At 42.3% G+C, this 26,609-nt stretch overlaps 1 protein-coding gene, 1 long non-coding RNA gene and 1 other non-coding gene across 3 annotated transcripts in view; 1 reads left to right on the forward strand and 2 right to left on the reverse strand.

Moving 5' to 3' along the window:
* The first annotated feature begins 357 nt into the window (after nt 1–357).
* Nucleotides 358–19,582, forward strand: LOC145355983 (uncharacterized). The gene is made up of 3 exons (XR_013889056.1): nt 358–423; nt 11,868–12,040; nt 19,032–19,582. It is a non-coding gene; the product is annotated as an uncharacterized LOC145355983 (long non-coding RNA).
* trnag-gcc (transfer RNA glycine (anticodon GCC)) lies at nt 2,029–2,099 on the reverse strand. Its single transcript has one exon. It is a non-coding gene; the product is annotated as a tRNA-Gly (tRNA).
* Nucleotides 11,184–26,609, reverse strand: part of gcn1 (GCN1 activator of EIF2AK4) — a 144,502-nt gene continuing 129,076 nt past the window's right edge. Inside the window, exons 55-58 of the mRNA XM_080208522.1 lie at nt 23,048–23,196; nt 17,033–17,140; nt 15,729–15,947; nt 11,184–11,610 (exon numbers count right to left, since the gene is read on the reverse strand). Coding sequence (XP_080064648.1) covers nt 11,485–11,610; nt 15,729–15,947; nt 17,033–17,140; nt 23,048–23,196 — 602 coding nt within the window. The 3' untranslated portion in view covers nt 11,184–11,484. The remainder of the gene's footprint in view (nt 11,611–15,728; nt 15,948–17,032; nt 17,141–23,047; nt 23,197–26,609) is intronic.

Below are 26,609 nucleotides of genomic sequence, written 5' to 3' on the forward strand. Positions count from 1 at the left end.
AGGCTCCGCCTGTCGTTAAAGTTCGGCTCTTTCCGGAGACGCTCGGATGCCCGGTTCTCCCTTTCTCCGGACTTCGGCTCTTTCCGTAGACGCTCGGATCCCCGGCTTTCCGGGCCTCCGGAGCTCGGCTCTTTCCGGAGACGCTCAGCTGCCCGGCTCTCCCGGCCGTCGGAGTTCGGCTCTTTCCGGAGACGCTCAGCACCCCGGCCTCTCCCGGCCGCCGGAGTTCGGCTCTTTCCGGAGATGCTCAGCTCCACGGCTCTCCGTGCCGCCGGAATTCGGCTCTTTCCGGAAACGCTCAGCTCCCCGGCTCTCCCTGCGCCGGTCTTTGGCTCTTTCCGGAGAGAGAGCCGCCATCTTGGGCTTGGCTCTTTCCGGAGACTCTCGGCTTTTCCCTGTCAGGGCTCTGGGCGGACGGTGAAGGTAATGAAATTATTGAGGGTCCTAATAGTTAAAATATCTTGTTCAGGAGAAACAACAATTGAGAAACCATAGATGTAGAGTTTAAAGTTACCCTCTGTGGACCGACCCTTATCTCCAAAGATCAAGAGAGACAAACGTCATTGAACATTTACGACACAGAAGGCCATTCAGCCCATCATGGCCCTACTGGATCTTTGCGAGAGAAACAGCCCACCCCCACATTTCCAACATCCCTGCAAGATGATTTTTCTTCAGCTGCCCGGCCTTTTGAAAGCCACCATTGAATTTGCCCAAATCATCTCCTCCGCAAACACATTCCAGACCATAATAATGTTGCATTGAAAATAATTCTTTCTTTGTGACGCTGTTGGTTCTTCTGTCATTTCCTCTGAATCAGTTGTCTTGGGCTGTCCACCAACGGGAACAATTTGTTTCTATCATAAAATCCCGACAGTGCAGAAGGAAGCCATTTGGCCCATCGAGCCTGAACTGACAACAATCCCACCCAGGCCACCCACTCTGTCCAACACATATTTACCCTGACACTAAGGGACAATTTAGCATTGCCAATCAACCTAACCTACATATTTCCAGACTATGGGAGGAAACCCATGCAGATACGGGGAGAACATGCAAATTCCACATAGACAGTTACCCAAGACCAAAGTTGAACCTGGATCCCTGGCGTCGTGAGGCAGCAGTGCTTACCACCATGCTACCCAGATCTATCTGGATTCTTCATGATTTTGAACAACCCAAACAATCTTTCAATTTTTTTTCTCTTGAGAACTGCCGGTTTCTCTAATCTATTCACTTAACTATAAAGTCCCTCATCACTGGAATCATTCTCATAAATCCTTCCTGCACATTTTTCTAAAAGCTCAGCTGGGTATTGTGTTTAATTTGAGGCACCACGCTGCAAAAAAGATAAACAAGTGTTAATTAAGGATCACCGTAAATTTTGTAGTTTTGTCCCCTGTGCATTTATTTATAAAGCCCAGGATTCCATATGTCTTTTAAATTACTCTCCACATTCAGTATTGCCTTCAATGATTTGTATGTCTACATCCCCAGGTCTGTGTTCCTGCAACCTCTTTCAAATTGTATCCCTTAATAAATATTGCCTCTCTTTGTTCTTCCTGTCAAAAATGTGTCACTTCACACTTCCCTGCATTAAATTTTATCTGTAAGAAATCACACACCAGGTTAAAGTCCAACAGGTTTATTTATTTTATCTGACATAGTCAGCCATTCCAGCAGCCTATCAATGTCCTCATAGGATCATAGAATCTCTACAGTGCAGAAGGAGGCCATTCATCTCATCGAGCCTGCACCGACAACAATCCTACCCAGGCCTTATCCCCGTAACCCCGCATATTTATCCACCTGAAATCCCCTAAGACGCAATTTACCATGGCCAATCAAACTACCCCGCACATCTTTGGACTGTGGGAGGAAACCAGAGCACCCAGAGGAAACCCACACAGACATAGGGAGAATGTGCAAACTCAGCACGGACAGTCACCCAAGCTGGGAATTGAATCCAGATCCCGGGCGCTATGAGGCAGCAGTGCTAAACTACTGTGCCACCCCAAGATGGGGCTTTGCATTGGCCAGAGATCGAACCCAGGCCTCCCGCATGGCAGGCGAGAATTCTACCACTGAACCACCAGTGCACACTCGAAATTTTGTCACAATCCCGAAATCTTACCACAATCCTCCACAGTTCACAGCACCTTTAAATTTTGTGACATTAAAAATTTTGAAGTTGTTACCAAAGAAAAACAGTGATCCTAATACTGACGCCTGGGAAACCCCATTACCTTCCTTCAGACCAAAAAAGAACAGTCCATGAGTTACTCCCAGTTTCCTATCACTCAGCAAATTTGGTAACCATGCTGTCACAATCCCTCTAATTTCATGAGCACTAATTCCCTTTAATTCCACAAGCTTTGTTGACAAGCAAACATCTTTTGGAAGCACACCATATAAACCAAATCAAATGATTTGAGATGGTGGGTTGCTAGATCTTGCAGGACCACACTGTGGCATAGTGGTTAGCACCACTGCCTCACAGCATCAGAGATTCAGGTTCAATTTTAGCCGTGGGCGACTGTGTGGAGTTTGCACATTCTCACCGTGTCTACGTGGGTTTCCTCCCACACTCAAAAGGCATGCTGGTTAGGTTGATTGGCAATGCTAAATTTCTCTTTAGTGTCGAGCAGGGTAAACACATGGAGTTATGGGGATAGGGCCTGGATAGGATTGTCGTCCATGGGCCAAATGGTCTCCTTCTGCACTGTAAGGATTGTATGAGAACTATTATCCTGCCTTTGTCAAAACTGCTCATTATTCCAGGATTTCCTTGAATGTACTAAGATAATCCCAACTTCTTTTCTCTACTTTAAACTGCAGCACTCAACCCCTCTCTCCTATCTCCCTCATCAATCTTTATTATCAAATCCTAGCTGGACAGTCATATGCAATGGTTTCTCCTGCAGCAGTTGCTCTGGTGTATCCTCCCAAGGATCTATTCATGACCTCCCCGATTTCTCAGCCACATACTTCTCCTTGGCAACAGCATTCAAATGGCAGCATCAGCTTCTACATGTACACTGATGACACCCAAGTTCAATAAAGAAAGATGGTCACTAAACATCTCAAAGGGTTTCACAGCAATGAAGTGCATTTAAAGGGTACTTTCTGAACCATCTCTAAATCATCACATTGCTTATCTGGTGGGTAAACAGAAATTTCCTCTTAACCATATACTGGAAAACTGTAGGCATTGTCTTGAAATCCCCACCATAAACTCTGCTCCTTAGCCACCATCTCCATCCCTTGATTTGGCAATTGGTGGTAACCTTGATGTTTTTTTTAAAGAATATTTTAAAAATAAGTTTTCAATTTTATCTTTGCCACAAAACACAACAAATCCCAAAAACTAGTACATGCAGTGACTCATATTCCACACCTTAGAATCCCTACAGGGCAGAAGGAAGCTATTTGGCCCATTGAGTCTGCATCTTTTTAATCTTACCCAGACCCTACATACCTTCCACCTGACCCTGATAAACACAGCCATTACTCCCCTAATCTGTTCAACATCACTGTAAAATGAGGACCAAGAATACTCACATCACTCCTATACATTTAACAAAGCAAATATCCCTTTCTCTAGGCACCCGAAAAGCATCATTTAAGCCCCACTATTAACGAGATTCGACCCCTTTCTGTTCATCAGAGAAACCCTGAAATAATAATGGATAACATGCCCACATCCATTCCATGAACCGTGTAACCAAACAACCACTGCCACCACCTGCACAACCAAACTATAATAGACAGCAACCTAAAAAGCCAGATATCCAAAGATAACTCAGCTACACCTGGGTGTGCACTGGAATATAATCGCCCCACTCCAAAACCAGAGATGCCAATGAAAAAGACAAAAGGGCCAAGTCTTTTCCAGGATACATCATGATCTGTTTGTACTCAGGAAACAAGCAAGGATTCTCTAATGCCAAGATACCAAAAGTACAAAAAAGAACCGCAACACCAACTGTTCTTCCTCACCCATAATGAGGACTTATCAGCCTATACCAACTATCTCTACACCAAACCATCCACCCTATAGCTGCGGCACTACTCATCTAGAAGTGAATTGTACTAAATGTTATATTCAGTGTAAGTGTGGTGATTACAGCACATAAAATCAGATAAACACTCCACAATCGTCATATCATACAACCTCATGTCATACTTACCAATAAAAAGGAAACCCATAAACAATTAAACTACAGCCTCCCTCATTCCACGATCAGAGTTTGCAGGTGGATAAATACCATCAAAAAACAAAAGATAATCCTGATTTTCACAATATAACAGGATACAGGCAGAAAGAACATAGAACATAACAGCGCAGAACAGGCCCTTCGGCCCACGATGTTGCGCCGACCAGTTACAAAACAATGACCCACTAACCTAAACCAATCCCTTTTCGTCCATAAACCTATCCACGGATCTCTTAAACGCCCCCAAACTAGGCGCATTTACAACTGCAGCAGGCAGGGCATTCCAATCCCTCACCACCCTCTGGGTAAAGAACCTACCCCTGACATCCGTCCTATAACTACCCTCCCTTAATTTAAAGCCATGCCCCCTCGTGCTAGATTTCTCCATCAGAGGAAAAAGGCTATCGCTATCCACCCTATCTAAACCTCTAATCATCTTATATGTTTCAATAAGATCCCCTCTTAACCGCCTTCTTTCCAGCGAAAACAACCCCAAATCCCTCAGCCTCTCCTCATAGGACCTCCCCTCCATACCAGGCAACATCCTGGTAAACCTCCTCTGCACCCTCTCCAAAGCCTCCACATCCTTCCTGTAATGTGGGGACCAGAACTGCACACAGTACTCCAAGTGCGGCCGCACCAGAGTTGTGTACAGTTGCAACATGACGCTGCGACTCCTAAATTCAATCCCCCTACCAATAAACGCCAAGACACCGTATGCCTTCTTAACAACCTTATCTACTTGATTCCCAACTTTCAGGGATCTATGTACACATACACCTAGATCCCTCTGCTCATCTACACTATTCAAAGTCCTCCCGTTAGCCCTATACTCGACACATCTGTTATTCCTACCAAAGTGAATTACCTCACACTTCTCCGCATTAAACTCCATCTGCCACCTCTTGGCCCAGCTCTGCAACCTGTCTAAGTCTTCCTGCAAACTATGACACCCTTCCTCACTATCTACCACACCTCCGACTTTGGTGTCATCAGCAAATTTACTAATCCACCCAACTATACCCTCATCCAGATCATTAATAAAAATTACAAACAGCAGTGGCCCCAAAACAGATCCCTGAGGCACACCACTCGTAACCGAACTCCATGATGAATATTTACCATCAACCACCACCCTCTGTCTCCTATCCGCTAGCCAATTCCTGATCCAATTCCCTAGATCACCCCCAATCCCATACATCTGCATTTTCTGCAGAAGCCTACCATGGTGAACCTTATCAAACGCCTTACTAAAATCCGTATACACCACGTCCACTGCCTTACCCCCATCCACCTCTTTGGTCACTTTCTCAAAAAAGTCAATAAGGTTAGTAAGGCACGACCTACCTGCCACAAAACCATGCTGACTATCTCCAATCAATTCATTACTCTCCAAATAACTATAAATCCTATCCCTAATAATTTTTTCTAAAACCTTGCCCACAACAGAAGTGAGACTCACTGGTCTATAATTCCCGGGGAAGTCTCCGTTCCCCTTCTTAAACAGTGGGACAACATTCGCTAACCTCCAATCTTCCGGTACTATACCAGAGGCCAACGATGACCTGAAGATCAGAGCCAGAGGCTCTGCAATCACTTCTCTTGCCTCCCAGAGAATCCTGGGGTAAATCCCATCCGGACCAGGGGACTTATCTATTTTCAGACCCTCCAGAATATCCAGCACATCCTCCTTATCAACTGTAACACTGTCAATTCTACTCCCCTGCAACCCAGTGTCCTCCTCAGCTATATCCATGTCCCCTCTGTGCACCTTTGTGCTTTTTTTTATTCATTAGTTAGACATGGGCGACGCTGGCTGGCCAGCATTTATTGCCCTTCCTTAGTTGCCCTTGAGAAAGTGGTGGTGAGCCGCCTTCTTGAATCACTGCAGTTCATGTACTGTGGTTTGACAGACACTGTTAGGGAGGGAATTCCAGGATTTTGACCCAGTGACTGGAAGGAACGATGATATATTTCCAAATCAGGATGGTGAGTGGCTTGGAGGGGTGGTGTTCCCATATATCTGCTACCCTTGTCCTTCTAGGTGGAAATGATCGTGGGTTTGGAAAGTGCTGTCTAAGGATCTTTGGTGAATTGCTGCGGTACATATTAGTAGCAGCAGAATGTACTGCTTGAGCGTTGGTGGTGGAGGGAGTGGATGTGGTGCCAATCAAGTGGGCTGCTTTGTCCTGATTGGTGTCAAGCTTCTTGAATGTTGTTGGATTTGCACCCATCCAGGCAAGTGGGGACGATCACACTCCTAACTTTTGCCTTGTCGATGGTGGGCAGACTTTAGGGAGTCAGGAGGTGAGTTACTCACCACAGTATTCTTAGCTTCTGACCGCTCTTGTAGTCACTGTGTTTATGTGCCAAATCAATGGTAACCCCAAGGACGTTGACATCCTTGTCAGGATAAAAGCCAGAATCACCAAATTGGGATTCAATCTCAAGTGAATAAAATTTGGAATTAATAATGATCTACAGGATATAATGAAGAACTTGAAAAGACCAAAGCCATGACAGGATCATCAAGCAACATCTAGGATCCAGCCAGAATTACACAGAAGGCTTTGAACCTCCGCTGCGGATCATTCCGAAGCTCTGGCAAAGAAAAATCTGGGCCTCCGTGGATGGCAAGTACCCAACATATCTGCCGCCTCCAACTCTTCACAACTAACACTGAGGACAAAACAATGTAAGACCAATGGTCAAAGTCTCCGATGAACCCTAAACCTCAAAGACTAGATATAATGTGTTAACATACAGATCAGAAACTCCAAAGTATGTTGTGAAGCCCGCCTAGACCCTAACAGTTTTCCTAAATTGGCATTAGTGTGAGGATAAAGTGTTCCACTCCACGTGATTCTATTGATATATTAGGAAACTTTTATCAAAACAAACTGTATTTAACAGTACAATTTAACTATAATGAATGAATTAGCTTAACTTTTACCAATCAAATATTTAAACATAACAAGATACAATTTTTAACTGCTAACCTATCTCTATTAATTACAGTTCAAGCAATCTTCCTCTTATAGACTTAAGCTCCTCCTCAAACTCAGTTAGCAACACACAGGCTATGTGCTTGTAGTTGAGCTACGAGTCAAGCCTCCAGAACATCTGTGGAGAGAGAGACAGAGAGAGAAACCTATTTCTCCTAACAAGTCTCAAACAGCAGCCTCCACAGCGAGAGAGAGAAAGGGAGAGAGCTTTTTCCTGTAAGCTTAGTTCCTTCCCTTAAGTCCCTTATTGTTGTCAATCGACCAAATCAAATCTCCATTCTAAAACTCCAGAGGAAAAACCAAATAAACGATACTGCATTAACTCAGACTAAAACAAACATATCTTTAGCTAAAATCAATTAGCTTGCATTGATTTTAGCTAATCAATGGTGAGCTGCCTGGTTTTCTACACAAATCAGCACCATGTCAAACAGAGCCAAATTTTAAACATACTCGTTAACAAGAAACATGATATAAATAAACTTATTAAAGGTACAGTATCGTCACAAATGTGCTTCTTCGAATTCAAAATGCCCAGCCAGGAATTCATCCCTGAACCCCTCGGGAAACCGGGCACACAGATACTGCTCGTCTGGCTCCTACTCCCTGAGTCAGCCAGGCTGTACAACACAACATGCAGCATCACAGGATCCCTACAGTGCAAGAAGCCATTTGGCTCATCAAGCCTATACTTACAACAATCCCACCCAGGCACTATCCCTGTAACTCCAACTACCTCGCTAATCCCCTTGACACTAAGGGACAATTTAGTATGGCTAATCAACCTAACCCACATATTTTTGGACTGTGGGAGGAAACGAGAGTATGTGGAGGAAACCCAAGCAGACATGGGGAGAATGTGCAAACTCCACACAGACAGTAACCCGAGGCCAGAACTGAACCTGCGTCCCAAGTGCTGTGAGGCAGCAATGCTAACCACTGTGCCGCCTCAGGATTTCCAAGAAGTGAAGGTGAGATTTCACCAAGGAAGCTGCCCTCTTTATTGGGAGGATTCTCTTCTCCACTTCACCCATTCTCTTTAGGCTATCTTGCAGTTCAAAATGAGCCCAAGACCGTCATCCACATCATCACTCATTATGGCGGCCATCATCATGACACTAACAGCATCACCAAGCCATAAGTCATCCAAATCACACACCATCCTGACTTCAAAATACAATTAGGAGAGGCAATGGCCTAGTAGTATTATCGTTAGACTATTTATCCAGAAACTCAGCTAATGTTCTGAGAACTCAGGTTCAAATCCCACCACTGCAGATGTTGGAATATGAATTCAATAAATCTGGAATTAAGAATCTACTGATGACCATGAAACCATTGTCGATTGTTGAAAAAGCCCATCTGGTTTATTAATGCCCTTTAGGGAAGGAAATCTGCCAGCATTACCCGGTCTGGCCTATGTGACTCCAGAACCACAGCAACTGCCCTCTAAATGGCCAAGCAAGCCTCTCAGTTCAAGGGCAACTAGAGGTGGGCAATATATGCTGGCCAGCCAGGGATGCTGATGTCCCACAAATGAATAAATAAAAATTCCTTTATTTTCACTGGGTCAAAATGCTGGAACTTCTTACCTAAGTGCACTGTGGGAGTCCCTTCCCAAACCAGTTTGCAGTGATACCAGAAAGCAGCTCACCACCAGTTCAAGAAAAATTAGGGATGCACCATAAATGCTGTCCTCACCAGCACCACCAACACCTCTTGAATTAATAAAAGACAACTCCATCCCGCTTTCTGTTAATCTACTGCAGAACTCCTCATCCATGCTGCTGGTACTACTAAATGCATTATTCCTACACTTTCATGTTCTACACTCACTAAACTTGGGATTGTCATAAGTTCTGCTGCCTGTGTCCTAACTCACATCAAGTCCCAGTCACTCATTCCTGTTCTTGCTCATCTACAATGGCTCCTAATTAAACAACACCTTGATTCAAAAGTTCTCACCTTTAATTTTATATCTCTCCAAGGCATGACCATATGTTTATAATCTCCTCCAGCCATCTTAAATATCTGCACACTTCCAATTCTTTTGAGCATCCCAATTTTAACTGTTGCACCATTGGTGGCTATGGGATGGATAGGATAGAGGTGGAAAGACTCTTCCCGCTCAAAAAAGACAGTAGGACTAGGGGGCACAGCCTCAAGATAAAGGGGGGGCGGTTCAGAACGGAGTTGAGGAGGAACTTCTTCACTCAAAGGGTGGTGAATCTCTGGAATTCTCTGCCCGTTGAAGTGGTGGAGGCTGCCTCGCTAAATATTTTTAAGAAGCGGGTTGATGGGTTTTTGATAAGAGAGGGGATTAAGGGTTATGGGGAGAGGGCGGGAAAGTGGAACTGAGCCACGACAGATCAGCCATGATCTTATTGAATGGCGGGGCAGGCTCGAAGGGCCAGATGGCCTACTCCTGCTCCTATTTCTTATGTCTCTATCTGCCAGCCCCCAAAGCTCTGGAATTTGCTCCTAAATCTGAAGACCTCTCCTTCAAAATGCACCTTGACCAAGATACTAGTCATCTACGCTAATATTTGAGGTTGGATTGGTGTCACATTTCATTAGACAACAGCTTGGAACATGTCACTATAAGTTGTTTTTTGTAATTTTGGCTAAATTATATTTTGAAAGGAAATGATAAGATTCGCAAACTTCTTCCCGAGGCTGACAGATGGAGAATTCGTGCTGGTGCATATCATGTCCATGGTCTGTGAAAGATTTGGACTTTTTTCTCATTCTAGTGAATTTTATTCACTTGAAAGAAAAACAGCAGCAGTGATTCTATAATGATCTGTTGACAATGAGACCCAAATGTACCAACTTGCAAAAGACAAGTTCTGCCACACCTTTGGCCAGCTTCGTGTTGACCAGCAGATAAAGTCTAGCCCTTTTCATACCAGTCAAGTTATTGGTTTATAGGTGATCATGGAAGAACTAATCTTTTTATGCAAAGGCATAGGGAAGGGAAGGCTGACAATTCTTAAATATTTTTAGATAGCTGCGCAGTTTCAAAAGGTAAAGTGCTGCAGCTTGCAAAGCTCAATTACTTTCATAAGTATTCTCCTGCTGAGGCAGTAATTATGCCTCAGCAGTACTGCAAGAAGAGTTTAACAGTGGGTGGTAGTGGTTAGCACCGCTTTCTCACAGCGCCACGGACCCCGGTTCAATTCCCGGTTTGGGTGACCTGTCTGTGTGACCATCAAACTTGCACCGTAGACAATGCCACCCAGATCCTGTCTCCATAAGCTCATAAGCTGATGAATCCCTCTCAAGCTAAGGGGCAGTTTACCACAGCCAATCAACCATAACTTGCACATCTTTGGAGCGTGGGAGGAAATCCCTGCAGACATGGGGAGAATGTGCAAACTCCACACAGTCACTTGAGGCCGGAATTGGACCTGGACCCTTAGCGCTGAGAGGCAGCAATGCTAACCACTGGGCCATAATAGAGATGAAAGAGAAGCTGGAAGAAGAGTACGTGGCCTTGAGGCAGTCGACCCAATTTGGAAAGGGGATCTGGGCAGTCACGGCTGCCTGTCCATGATCAATAGTTCAGCACTGACACTTTACCCGTTTAGGATTTGGAGAATTCACAGTCAATATCTTAAATATCCTAAGCAATGTTCAGCTATGGGAAGAAGGTACTAATTATTAAAAATGGGCTGTGGTAATTGAGGCTTCAATTTCAAGAGTTTGCTTATTGGGGCTGTAGTCAAGCTCTTTACAAAAGGCCTGATCCAAACCACCAGCTACAATTGATCATGTCACGCAGGTTCATCTCAACATTGGTTGACCACAAAGCTGCAGTTAGGACATATCCCATGGATTATTTTTTCTTTGCTGACTGAAGATTATTGCTCGTGTCTGTGTGTATGCGTGCAAAAATAAGCTGAAGTGATTCAGAGCAGAGATCATTCATAAACCACAAAGGAAGTGGAATACACAAAAATTGATTGAGTCAAAGTTTTATTAAATGATTACTTTTTTGAAGGCCTGTGAATTTCATCACTCTCTGGTTCATTATATCGAGGTCCCTTGCACTACTGTTAATGCGGGTTACTGGCAATCCTTTCAGCATGACACCACAAACACATTGATTTGTGTTACACACAAACCGAGTGCAGTAATACTAAAACACAGGAGCATGTTCAATTCCAACAGCCTGCCCTCCATAATGGTGACTGCACTTTGAAACAAAATTAGAAGATAAAACTTTTCACAAAGGTGGTGCAGCAAAACAAAATCCAATGTCATGTCAGAATGGTGTCGTCCACCTGTTCTGTTACATCTGCCTGTCCGGCAAGTTTCTTCAATGATCGTCGATAGCTTTCAGCCAGCAGATCCAGACTGGCAGTATCAAGAATTTTAGAAACATTCTAGATTGAAAGAAAAAAAAAGTGAGTTTTTTTCCTCTTTTAAGCATGTGAAGCCAAGATCTACCAGTTCATTAAAGCATTTCAGAAGTTGCCCAGTAATTCATCTCAAAACCAAAGTGACATCAAAATGTTAAAGAGAGAGGGAGGCACATACCCAGTCCATCACTAAAACATCAGATGGATAGGCAGGCACATACACCCAGTCCATTATCAAAAGATAACCTTACTTTCTGTGGTTTCCTCTGTATTTAAAATAGCTTTTTGTTAAAAGTTGCTTCCACATTTCCATTGGTCATGGAGTCCCCTGAACTAGACCACCTCAGCTCTCTGGAAGTGGAACAGCCATGACTAAAGGAAAAAACAAGGAACTCGAACACACAAAAATATAGAAGCTCCAAGTTGTGCCATCAGAAAGAGAAGCAAAGGTCAGGTAAGGCAAGAATTTTATTTTCAAATAAAAAGGTTAAATTACATCTAGAAATTCCATAATTTTAGGTAGTTAATGTTCTCTCTCATTCCATGAACTGCTGCATATGTGAATTATGATAAAATCTTGCAGAAAATGAATACCTGGCCCTGGGAATTCACATGGAGGCCAGCTTGTAGTACAGCAGAAGGTTGAAAGTGCGATACTATAAAAGAACAGGTACCACACGCTGCCATCTTGCAGATAGCGAGAAAAAATGATCATTTAACATGGGCAAATGATAAATAGAGTGACCTGATTTGCCATGGCAATCTAGATTTAATTAAATACCCTGAGTAAATATGTGCGACTCAGCTAGAATTTCAGCATGCTGTTTCACCAAAGTGCTCACTTTTGTCCAAAATGAAATTCAAATTTCAGGTAGGAATGGTTTCATTTTTCCGGTGCCTTCCACGAACCTAGAAACCATTCCATGCTCAGCAGATAATGAACTGCCCGTGGAGTGAGCCAAATTACAGTAATATCTACCTGAACACAGAATTGGGTGATAGATCTTGATCAGGTAAATACAATAGATAATTCCCTCAGGGACTATATTCATTCTCCTGGAACAAATCATTTCCATTCGGTTTTGTACGATTTGAATGCAAAAGCCTTCCTCAGGTATCAAGATGTGCAAGTCCAACACGGCCAAGTGGTCCCCCAGCCCCCTCCCACAATTCAAGCATATCTAGTTCCTCATCACAAAACAAAGGCTTTGTCTGTGTAGTATCTAAATGAGTAATTGATACTGAAATCCAATAAGTTTAAGAATTAGTCAGCCCCTAACTCAGTTATCAGAACGAGTACTGTTGTGAACTTGTTCCAAGTCTGTGAGTAGCTCTGAGAACAAGATGATGAAATAAGAACATAACATAAGAACATAAGAAACAGGAGCAGGAGGAGGCCATCTAGCCCTTCAAGCCTTCCCCGCCATTCAATAAGATCATGGCTGATCTGTCGTGGCTCAGTTCCACATTCCCGCCCTCTCCCCATAACCCTTAATCCCCTCGCTTATCAAAAACCCATCAACCCGCGTCTTAAAAATATTTAGCGAGGCAGCCTCCACCACTTCAACGGGCAGAGAATTCCAGAGATTCACCACCCTTTGAGTGAAGAAGTTCCTCCTCAACTCTGTTCTAAACCACCCCCCCTTTATCTTGAGGCTGTGCCCCCTAGTCCTACTGTCCTTTCTGAGCAGGAAGTCTCTCTCCACCTCTATCCTATCCATCCCATTCATCATCTTATATGTCTCAATGAGATCTCCCCTCATTCTTCTAAACTCTAACGAGTACAAGCCTAGTTTATTCAGCGTCTCCTCATAGCTCAACCCCCTCAACTCCGGTATCAGCCTAGTAAAACTTTGGTAGGAATAATGGTAGGAAGGACTATTACTTACGTGGTGCTTGCCAACATTAAATTCCATTTGCCAGTTCCTGGCCCATTCGCCCAGCCTATCTAGATCCTTCTGCAGACTCTCCACACCCTCCGCGCAATTTGCTGTTCCACCAATCTTGGTGTCATCAGCAAATTTCAACATCATACACTCAGTTCCCTCCTCCAGATCATCTATATAAATGGTAAATAGCTGAGGCCCCAGCACCGACCCCTGGGGCACTCCACTAATCAACAACCGCCAATCCGAATAGCACCCATTGACCCCCACTCTCTGCCTCCTGTTTGACAGCCAATTCTCTAACCACGCTAACACCCTACCCCCAACTCCATGCCCCCTTACCTTCTGCAATAACCTCTCGTGAGGTACCTTGTCAAACGCCTTCTGAAAATCAAGAAAGACCACATCCACCGGTTCTCCTCTATCCACCGCCCTAGACACATCCTCATAGAACTCCAATAAATTTGTCAGACACGACTTCCCCTTAACAAAACCGTGCTGCGTCTGCTCTATCAAGCAATTCCCCTCAAGATGCCTCGCTATTTCCTCCTTGATGACGGATTCTAACATTTTACCTACAACAGACGTTAAACTAACCGGCCTATAATTCCCTGCCTTTTGCCTGCCGCCCTACTTAAACAACGGCATTACATTAGCCATTTTCCAATCTTCCGGCACTTCCCTGGAATCCAGCGACGTTTGGAAAATAACCACCAAGGCATCCACTATCACCTCCGCCATTTCTTTCAGAACCCTTGGATGCATTCCATCCGGTCCTGGGGACTTGTCCACAATCAGTCCCTCCAGTCTGTTGAGCACCGCCTCTCTAGTAACAATAATGTCATTGAGACCCTCCAGTCCTACCACCTTTCCATCGCTAACACCCAGCAAATTATTCACGTCCTCCTCCGTGAAGACCGAAACAAAAAAGTTATTCAAGACCTCAGCCATTTCCCTCTGTGTAGAAATTTTCTTTCTTAACATAATGAGGAACTGTTCAATATCAGTCGTCAATAACTTGATCCTTGTAACAAGTTCTGCCAATATTCTTTGTATTCAACATCTCACGAGATTTAGCGGACATTGTAGCCGAATGGTTACATTACTGGATTAGTTATCCAGATGCACAAATTAGTGATTCAGATACACAAGTTAAAATCTGGGAATTTTCAATTCATTATAAAAAGCTAATAACAATATAGATGACCATGAAACTACTACAGTGTTGCAAAAACCCACCTGCTTCATTAGTGTCCTTTAGAATATCTGCCATCCTTATTTGGTATGGCCTATATGTCACTCTAGATTTTTAAGCGTCCTCTGAAATGGCTTAGGATGCCACTCATTCGTATTCAAGACTTATCACCAAGGGCAATTGAGCATCAGCAATAAATGCTGGTGTCATCAGGAATATCCACATCCCATGAATGAGTAAAAAGGAAGCTTCGGTAAACTTATTTTAACTTGTGTTTCAGTCCAATATAATACTGAAGATTTTGGAGAGTTGGAGAATTTGGTGAAGCCTTCTTTCCTGGCCTTTGAATCCCTCTTCCATGTTGTTGGTACCAAACTGATCCATTCGGCCATCCAGCCAACTGACCTCCCAAGCAGTCTGCGTTGTTCTGGTAGCACACACTTTTACATGCTCGTAACTTGGAGCTGTGGATAGTGACGGTGGATGCTCCACTTTCTTTCCATCACCCACAGCTGATCAGGAATCTCTCCTGCTCTTACTGCTTGCCATTGGTGTGTGTTCAAAGGATTTACATGTTGATGTTCAACCTGTTTGGCCATGTTATGAATGCATCTTCCTTGGCCATAAAGTCCGAAGGGCGAGACTTGAACCTGGAGCTTCTGGCTTAGAGGCAGGGATGTTACCCACTGTGCTATAAGACCACCCTCTGAATTCATAGAGAATACAACTGTTTGGTGTTGCTGTTTGGATAAGCCCCAAGAAGGGCCTGACCGGTTACGAAATTTCTGCTTGTTTAAATATAATGTCTTTTTGTCTGGAATGTTGATCCCTGGAAAGGATCTAAAACAAGGCTGCAAACCTTGATTCTGGGCATCACTACTGGTTAAAGTCATGACCAGTCAAAGGTAGACATGTAAGCAACTCTTAACAAAAATTCAAATGTGAAATTCAGTAACGGTACATCTCTCAAAAATCTCAAAAGAACAAGTTAAATTTATTTATATTTAGAAAGTTTAGGGAGGCGTGGGGGGAGGCAAAATTGTGTAGAATATTCTACATACCTGATATAATTCCTCTCCTTCCCTTAGCCTGAGCAGGCTGACGATGGCCTGTTCACTGTACACTCGCACACTGGTGTTTTTGTCTTTAGTATTGTCAAGCAAGGCTTTCAGAATAGGTTTGATTGTCTGTGGGTCAAGCGGATTCGCAATGTCTTTATTCACTAACCAGATCATTTTCTCCGCTATTAACTTCACATCACTCGATGAATTCTGCAAATTCTGCATGGTGAGAGAGAGGGTTAAGTACTAGATCAACAAACCAAATAAATAAATACAAATGGCTTATCTTTATACTAACTCGGATGTTCCCCAAGGATCTATCGTTTGTCTCCTACTTCTCATCTACACGCTGCCCTTTGGTGAGTATTCAGATATACAGCTTCCAGTTTCCACATGTATACTGACAGGAGCCAGCTCTACCTCATCACCACCTCTGACAATCTTCCCACTATCTCAAAATGATCACACTGCCTGTCCAGTAACAGACGAGCAAAAATTTCCTCCAACTAAATATTGGTAATTGCTAGCACTGGCATCGTAGCACTATTAGTCACAGCTTGCCAACTTGAAAACGCACCATTTTGCCTATTCTTTGTTTCCTGCCCAATCCTCTTTCCTCATGTCACTTTCAACTCCATGAACCCTTATTGTACCAATTAGCCTTTTCTGTGGCACTTTATCGAATGCTTTTTGGAAATCCCGATATACTACATCTACTCATTCCCTTTATTTACCCTACTAGTTACATCCTCAAAAAACTCAAAATAAATCTGTCTAACATGATTTCTCTCTGTAAAACCCACATGGATTCTGCCTGACCACATAATGATTTTTGTGCATTTAGACTTCCATAATAATAGCTTCCAATATTTTCCTAACGAGTGATGCCATGCTAACTGGTATGGGGGTGAAAGAATAAGATGCAAGTTCTTCACAATTGAATATTTGAATCACATCAACGCATATTTTAGCATTGAATCTCGACAGTGCAGAATGAGGCCCTATTCCCATAACCCCACATACTCTCCTTGCTAATCCCCCTGACACTAAGTGGCAATTGAGCATGGCCAATCAACCCAAACAGCACATCTTTGGAGTGTGGGAGGAAACTGGACCATCTGGAAAAAACCCATGCAGGCACGGGTAGATTCATCCAGCTCAATGTGTCAATGTCAAAAGGTGCGTTTGTACATTTTGCTAGCTCCCTGTGCCCATTCCAGTTGTTGTTTAATTAGTCCTGTTCAGTCCTATTATTACGAGCAACCCTGCTGAGTAAAACTCTGACTGGGTCTGTTCCATCTTACCTTCACCAGCAGTGTGATGAGCTTTGGAGACACTGTCTCACCCTCTGTCTGTACTTGGTGCTTCATCAGGAAGCCCATGGCTCGAATTCCACTCGTAGCAATAGGAATCTACAGTACAAGAAAAGATGACATTTCATTTTCAAGTTGGTGAAACGGATGATACTAAATTTCTAAAATTCAAGATCCTATCTAAATCAGACCACATCGTTTCCCAGAACTATTACTACCTGTTTAGCAATAGGGTTATTGTACCTGGGTGCTTGCCAGAGTGAAGTGAAATATGCAAAAAGAAAATAAAGAAACAAGCATTTCTATAGCTCCTTCCCACAAACCTCCCCCTACCCTCAATTCTTTTGAGCTTCATGCAATGAATTACTTTAAATTAAAATTCATTAATCTTGTCTTGGAAAGTAAGCAGCACCTCAAAGAATGCAAACGAAACTCAGGCAGGGAATTTCCTGGAACAGAAGAGGCTGTGACTTCTGTCAGGTTTGACAAAGTGACAGAAACCTGTGAATGAAAAGCAGCTGGTTGTGAAGGATAGGAATTAATTACATTGAGCAATCCTTTTCACTATCTAACCTGTCCCTCCCAACCACATCCTTCAATTGTGACAACTTTTACTGAGACAAGAAACTCAAAAGGATAGTTAGAAACTGCCTTAACTCAAGAAACACAGGGGGCAATGTTACACTTTCTTTTGTATTATGGAGTTGCACATGTATGGTCATACTAGTGATTGGTACTTAACTGTAAACTAAAGCAGTTTAACAATTGATTTTCAGCCGTCTTCAAACAAGGGTTTGGTTGGCCCACATGAGAAAACATGTGGAAGCATATATCCTGCCCAGATCACAAAATGAATCTATTGGACTACACATATGCATTAATTCACATAATTAAGATGCTCAGTCTGCTTCCTAATTGATGCCACATACTCCAAGTAGCTGCAGCAGGCCTGGATAACAGATTTCTAACACCGCTGGCCAAGATTATCTTCCAAATGATGAGTTGTCAGGACAAATCCTTCCGCTGTGTGAGACACTGCAAACAAGGAGAAGTCATGCAATATTGGGAGGTAGTGGCTTTGAGTAATTAGTCACCAGTGAGGATTTGTGGCTCCCAAATGTAAATCTGAAAAGCCAGTACAGATTGATTAATTAGGTGTTCGTTTTAGCTTTGAGGCATGTTTCAAGGTTTGATATTTCTGCTGCAAGTTAAATGCTGGATCAACAAGATTCACTGATGGGAGTACAAGTGGTTGGAATGTGGTAACTGTATTTCACTGACAAAAGAAACTTTGTTAGATTTGAATTTCAACTGCCATTGTAGCATTAACATTAGTGCTACAATATTGAGCTGAATTAGACACAGCCTAAACAGTTCTATTTTCACAAGAAACCTCTCTCAAGACAGGCACTCAATGATGTATTGCAATTAGTTCAACACTCATTACTTATGATTTTTGAGCTATTTATACACTTAAATTTTATACTCAGTGTGGCAAAAATTGGAGATTAGTAGGTTTATTGGTAGTATAATGGCTGACTCCTGTTTCTATTTTTTATGGATGTGCGTTTCTGGATATGCACATTTCTGATTATTTACACTTGCATAAGTATTTTCAGCTGTAGTCACTCGAGCTTGTGGAAGAATAGGAATTAATCACATTCAGGAGCAGAGAGGACATGTTCCAAGACGTGGCCGTTCCACAGGTAGACAGAGTGACAGAGGATAGATTAAAAGTGAGCCACTGTCCTATTAGGGAGAAAAAGAGGAATGTGAATCAAGCACAGATCTGAGGACATTTTCTTAGCAGATGCTTCCAATGCTTGTTTTACAGGCAAGAATTTGGAGGAGGCAGCCACAAGCAGTAGTACCCCACCATGGAAAGGATGCTGCCAAGTTGTGCAAAGAGTGATTGTGTAAAGTTCTAGAAGGGGAAGATGCATTCACCTGATGCCTTGGTAATTTACTCTTTTTTTTCCAATGGACACAGATTTGAACACTTCAGGTGCACAACTGGCTCAGCGATTCACCACCTGATCAAGCTGAACCACATCAAGCATGCTATTTGAAAATTATTCTTTGTGATCAAATTCCTCTATTATCTTGTCCCCCCACCATTTCTGTAATTTTGTTCAGATCGACAATCGACTGAGAGCTCTGTGTTGTTCCAACTCTAGCTGCCTGTTCATTCCACATTTCCTTCAACCTCATCATTGGTGGTCTTCTCTTCAGCTGCGGCTCTGAAATACCACCCTTAAGTCTGTCCACTTTCTTCTCCTCCTTCAAGAGGCTGTCATCTCATCAGTCACCTTTTCTAAAGTTTCCTCCTTTTGCTCAGTGTCAATTTTTGTCTGATTGTGCTGCTGTGAAAAACTTCGAGATATTTTGCTACAATAAAGACGAAAGTTGTTGCCATCAGTTTGTAACTTTGAATTTGAAAGCACAGCAACGTGATAGCTCTCTGGATAAGTGACAAAACAGCAGAAACACTTGGGAGGGAATCAGCTGGACGTCATGGGTTATGTCAGAATCAATTATGTAGTAAGGAACAAGATCCAGGCCCCTCAGAGGGGATTATAGCTTCAAGGTCCACCATGGGTATTAATATATGCCTAGGCTGACACTTCAGTGCAGGGATGAAGAACAGTCAAAGATGCTGCCTTTCAGATGTCCATTCAGGAAGATATAAAACTCATGGGACTACAGCAGAGCAGGGAATTCCCCTTGCCTTGTCCACAAGTCCTCCTTCATTTAGACAACAACTAGCTGGCCATTTAATAGATTTACTGTCGTGGAACATTGTTGTAGGCAAACTGGCTGCTGCATAAGCTTATATAACTATACTGAGTGAATTTCAAAACCAATTATTTGAGGTCATCCTATGGATGTGAAAGATGCTATGCAAATGGAAACTCTTTCTTCTTTCTGGGAGTTAGGCCATGGATTAACAAGACTTCAAAAGATAGTTACTGCTGCGTCCACAGTCACCTCATGTTATCCTGTCAAAGAACTGTCAGGAAGGTGACACACACAGAACAGAGCTGGGAAGATTAACTCCAACTATGCCCTTTCCTCAGCTGATCTGTGTCTGAGACATTATCCATACTTTTGTCACCTCCAGACTTGACTATCCTAACACTGACTTTTTCATTCTATTTGTAAACTTGAGAACTCTGCTGCTCATGTTCTAACTTGCACCAAGCCCTCTTCACCCATCACACCTGCATTCAGACTGACTACACTGGCTCCCAGTCAAACAATATCTTGATTATAAAATTCTCATCTCATAAATTTCTAATTCCCTTCTTGGTCTTGTCCCTCCCTATCTCTGCAGCCCACAACCACCCAACCTCTATACTCTTCTGAGATATTTACCCTCCTCCAACTCCAGCATCCCCAAGTTTAAATTGCTTCATCATTGGCAGCTGTGCCTCCAGTTACCTTAGCCCAAAGATCTGGAATTCCCTTCCCAAACCTCTCTACCTCACTTTCTTCCTTAATGACACTTCTTAAAACTAACCTCTTTGGTCAGCCTTAGTTTATTTTCCCAATATCTCCTTATTTGGCTTGCTGTTATCTTTTGTCTTAGAATACCTCTGTGAAGGGCCTGGGATTTGTTATTGTATTAAAGGCTGTATATAGATACAAGTTGTTACTGGTGCCAACTAAAGCCATGCAGAAGGGTTTAAATTAATATGGTAGGAAAAAGAAAAACTGCGATTAGCAGTACAGCTGCTTAGAAAGCAAAGTATGACTTGGGGATAGTGAAACATATAGAGTTAAACCAGAACAAGATAGTTAGAAATAAAAATTAGATTGAAGGCATACAAAGGAAACTGAAAATGAAGAAATCTAAATTTAGATGTATGTTATAGCTCAGAATAAGCAATTGGGGAACCAGAATCATCGCAGGAAATTAAAAAGAATTGTGACATAATGACAATATCTGAAAGTGACTGCAGCTGGATCAGGATTAGGAAGCAAATAGTTCTGGATATAATAGTAAGGCAGGATACGGATAGAATAAGGAAGGTGTGGCTGTAAAGTTCCTATCACTGCACTAAAATAATGTCAATGAGATTGAGCTGAAGAACAGCAAATATTGGCCATCTGGAAATGTGTTATAGATTGCAAACAGCAGGTAGGAAATGGGGAATGAACTACTTTGACAAATGAGGTCAGGCATGCATAACTCATAAGAGTTGTGATTGGAGAATTTAATAATCCAAAACTAGATTCGGATAGGGAAATGCAATGTCAATGGAGGGGTTTCTTTCCTCAGTCAATAAGTAGCTTCTTTGACATGGAGGGAGCCTCATTTTATGGTAATGAAACAAGTAGGCTCCCAAAAAGTATTGGGAGCAGTGAGGCGAGAATGACTACCTTATAGACCTAGCCCAAAGACAGAGAAAGAAGCAAAATTACCTGGAAAAAAAAATACTTTGGGCAGGAAACTTTGGCCAGGTGAAACTGGAATAATAAATTTGGACCAACAATGGGAAGTATTTAAACAGGAATTGGAAGAGGTACGAATCAGAGTACATAAAAAAAACAACTTAATCAAAGACCAGATAGGGGGACTGGATAAAATTTGAAACTTAATTAATGTCAACAGGACATAAATGTAATATAAAAAACTTTATAAAGGGAAATTTAGAATGCTATTAATATGTAAAAAAAGATCAAAAATGGCATAATGGAAAAGACAGGCAGACTATTAATGGGGTTAATAAAAAAAGGCTCAAAACCTTAAAGGATTGAAGGCAAACTTAGGATAGATTGAGGGAATGCCAGAGATTCACTACAGTTTGCACCATTTACGCTGGTCCTTATGTTCCTGTGAAGTGCAGGATATTTTAATACATTAAAGGGTCCATATAAGTAGAGGTAGCTGTTACTGTGGGACCACTAGAGGCAGACGTAGAAGTCCTTGTGGGTGCTCCTCAAAGAGAAATGATGCTAACAAAGATACTTTTTAGATCAAGACATCATTGAAACCTGACGGTTTATATCCAAAGATACCAAGCAGTGGTACCTAGGGAAGAAATAGCATGAGCTTAGACAAAACTCCTGAATCATCAGGAGAATTGGAGAGTGCCGAATGTGACATTCCCTCTTAAAAAACATGGATAAGTTGGGAGGTACAGTTCAGATCGTCTGAGTTCAGTTGCTGGTAAATTAAGATGGGATGAAATTACCAAGGACTTGGAGAAACACATGCCAATCAGGGTCAGCCAGCATACATTACTGGAAGATAATGATTTAACAATATTATATAACTCTGATAGATGGATTCATAAAACAGTGGATACATTTAATATGGATTTTCAAAAAGCTCATCAGTAGATGCCCCATTAAACAGATTTCTGAAGATGATAATGGCACAGAAGGTGATGCAGAATTAGTAGTGATAGTCGGAAGGAAGCAAAAATAAAGAACTGGAAAGAACGAGTGAGATTCTGCAGGAATCTTTGGCGGGCCACAGTTATTTGCTACATTTGCAAGTGATCTGGATGCGAATACTGATGAAATCAATAAGGAGATATAAAATTTTTTGAGGACTGTGAAAGATGGGCAGATGCAGATGAATACATTAAATGGAGACACATTTAAATCAAACATTTCAGAAGAAAAAAGGAAGTACAACAAATGGCAAGATTTTAAAAGCGAGAAGCAGCAGGTTCTGAGTGCCCAGGCACACGAGTCATTCAAAAGTGGCTTAAAAAGAGGTAAGATCCTTAAAAGACAAATAGACTCCTCGATTTTATAACCAGAGGAATGGAATAAAGAATAAACGTCAATGTTGAATTGTAAGAGACAGGCTGCAGTTAGAATAGTGTGGACAGATTTCACAGCCCAAGTAAAAAAGGGATTAAAATAATGGAAAAGCTTCACCAGGGATGACAAGATGATAAATTCAGGTTTTCTTCCATGAGAAGATTGCAGGACAACCCCACTGAGGTCCACAGGATTTAACAAACAACAGGAAAATGGAGTGTCGCTTACCCGATCTGCTGTAGCACTGGCGACAATTATGTCCAGCACACTGGTGTTATACTCGGGCACGCATAGCTTGCTTGGAGCTGCTTTCATTGCGACCGAGAGCGCCACACTCCGTCCATGTCTGACCATCCAGTCAATACCCGATACATCAGCTGTGGGAAAAAAAGACTCATAACTGCTCAGCTGGTCAGACTGTTGACATTACATGTGTTTGGAAAAACATCTTACATAGCAAAAAAGTAGCTATTAACTGTGATACAGCGCTTTATAAATAAACATACAAACGTTATGCCTACGCCGACCATTATCTTGTTGGTGGAACACGATAACTATAATTAATAATAGAGTTGAAGTTCTCAGTGATTATCTGAGGAAGAATCCAGCAGTATGACCCACAAGGATAGAGAGGCATCTTTGCTTTCAAACCTGAAGACAATTCTTTTTTATAAATGCTTCTGAGAACTCCAGGAACACTGGTTTCCTGGTACCATCAACATCTTCAGTATACAAATTGATCACAATGTTAAAATTGGAGAAGTTATTCTCTAGATTTGGCTTTTGATAGAAAATGAGAGAGATTTTGAGAATTGGATGGAGGAAGCACACATTGCACCAATTTTAGTTGTCTGAAGACAACTCTAAAGATTTTGGCTTTAAGAGAGCAGCAGAGGCAACTTTTTAAATATTCCATACATTTATTGTCTCATAGCAATAACTCCTGTCTTCCCCCACCCCTTCTAAAAAATAAGGCGGGGGCGCAGTTTAGATCGGAGTTGAGGAGGAACTTGGTCACTCAAAGGGTGGTGAGTATCTGGAATTCTCTGCCCATTGAAGTGGTGGAGGTTACCTCGCTGAATATATTTAAGTCACGGGTAGATAGGTTTCTGATAAACAAGGGAATTAAGGGTTATGGGGAGAAAGCAGGAAAGTGGAACTGATCCACTTCAGATCAGCCATGATCTTGTTGAATGGCGGGGCAGGCTCGAAGGGCTAGATGGCCTACTCCTGCTCCTATTTCTTATGTTCTCCCTCCCACACTACACCACCTGTCTTTTGTTCTGAAGATTGCAATCTCTCACAGCTATACTTCAATATCTATCATATTTCTTCCTCTCTTCAGTTCTGATGTAGAGTTAGACAGACTCAGAATGTTTTCTCTCCCTGCACAGATGCTGCCAGATCTGCTGAGTTTTTCCAGCACTCTCCGTTCTTGTCTCAAGATTCCACTATCCGTAGTATTTTGTTTATTTTAACTTGTCAGCATATCTTTACGTTACAGCTCTGCCCTTGCACTCAGTGCAGAATTGAGCAGATCCTGAATGCAAAACTGGAAAGAAAGACTTGCATTAACAGTGTCTTTCACAACCTCACGACACCCCCAAAGCAACTTACAACCAATTAAGTGCTTTTGAAACAAAGTCACTGCTGTAATGTTGGAAATGTGGCAACCAATTTGTGCACAGCAAGCTCCCACAATCAGCAACATGATAATAATGAGATAATCTGTTTGTAATGTTGGTTGTAGAATACATTTTGGTCAAGTCACCAGCGTGAACTCCCTGTCTCCACCACCACCTCCCCTCACCAAGCCGAAAGACAGCAGGTCCAACAGTGCAACACCGAGTGCCAGCTCAGACTTGAACATGCAACCTCTGACCCAGGAGCAGGACTATCCACTAAACATTGGTGTACCTTTGAAATACATCAGAGCTCACTGTCATCTCACAGACTGCCTTTCGAACAGGAAGTAAAGCATGCACAGACCAAACTTCAACAGGACAATTCAATTTATGCATTCAGAGTTTATATTTTTCACTCGCATTCGTGGAAACAAGTTATTTTTAAAAATTGGTGGGATCACCATGTTTAATTTGCATAAACATTAAAGGAAATTTAAATGTCCATTGCCACTGATTCTTTGCTGTATTGGTGATGTGGAGAAGCCAGCGTTGGACTGGAATGGGCACATTAAGAAGTCTCACAACACCATGTTAAAGTCCAACAAGTTTATTTGGAATTACAAACTTTTGGAGTGCTGCTCCATCATCAGGTGAGTGGACATTCACCTGATGAAGGAGCAGCGCGCCATAATTTCATGATTCCAAATAAACCTGCTGGACTTTAACCTGGTGTTGTGAGACTTCTTACTGTATTGGGGAATTATTTGGTCAGGTCTAATCTCAAAGACTAAGTGAGAAGTGATAAAATTTAAGACTGGGACAAGCTGGCATAAACACATACCTCCATTCCTCTCCAGCACAGAAACTGGTCATTTGGCCCAACTGGTCTGTGACTGTGTTTATGTTCCATATAGGGTTAGATAAAAAAGGATGGGAGGAAACCTATCAGCATTTCATCTGAATGTGTTCTTCTAGCTTCCCTTTAAGTTCATCTATGCTATTTGCCTCAACTGTTCCTCATGGCAGCAAGTTCTACATTCCGATTAATCCTTGCATAAATAAATATATCCTGAATTTCCTACTGGATTTATTTGTGACAATGTAATCCCCTACAAGTCAAAAAAAATCCCCAAATCTTTATTAAATTTTTTTATAATCTTAAAGGCGTCCATTTTATTAACCCTTGGCCTTTTGTTTTAAGAGGAGAGAGCCCCAGTCTTCAGTCTTTCTTCACATGGATACAGGAGCAGGAGTGGGCCTTTCAGCTCTTTGGGTCTGCTCCACCATTCAGTACGTTTGCAGCCAAACATTCATCTCAACACTTTTTGTCCACACTACCCTGTATCCCTTTATGCCATTGGCATATAGAAATATATAGATCATTGCTTCCAGCATATTCAATGTCTGAGCTTCCACAGCTATCTGGGGTAGAGTCCCACCTCTCTGAATAATAAAAATTTTCATCATTTCAGTTCTCTTTATTTTGATATGGTGCCCCAAACCAGGGAAAGCATCTTATTTATATCTGCCTCATCTATCCCTTTAAATATTCTGTAGAATTCAATGAGATCACCTCTCATTCTTTGAAACTCTCGAATGTACAGGACCATTTTCCCGAGTCTCTCTTTGTAGGCAGCCTCACCTTCCGGGGAATGAGTCTAGTGAACCTTTGCTGCATTTCCTCCCTGGAATATCTTTCCTAAGACCAGGGAGCCAAAACTACACACAGTATTCCAGGTGTGGTCTAACCAAGGTTCTATACAACTGAAGCAAGACTTGGCTACTCCTGCAATCCTTGCAATAAAGGCAAGTACCATTAGTCTTCCTAATTGCTTACAACCTTTTCACGTTAGCTTTCAGTGACTTATTGACAAGTGCTATTAGGTGGGTCGGTCAGGACCTTTCATGCAACCATGCAGACTCGATGGGCCAAAGGGCCATCTTCTGCACTACGGTATGCTGATTCTGTGATCCATATTAAAGAAAATATAGCGAGGCATTGGAGAAGGTGCAAAGAAGTCCCTTTGTACATTTATACTTTCTGATCTCTTACCATTTAAGAAATACTCTGCATTTGTTCCTCTTACCAAAGTGGATAACCTAATTTTTCACATTTGTTCCATGTGCCACATTTCTGCCCACTGACCAGTCTGTCCAAATCCCTT

This window comes from Carcharhinus amblyrhynchos, chromosome 20 (assembly GCF_965287045.1).
Source record: "Carcharhinus amblyrhynchos chromosome 20, sCarAmb.v2.hapA, whole genome shotgun sequence".
Classification (NCBI taxonomy): Eukaryota; Metazoa; Chordata; class Chondrichthyes; order Carcharhiniformes; family Carcharhinidae; genus Carcharhinus; species Carcharhinus amblyrhynchos.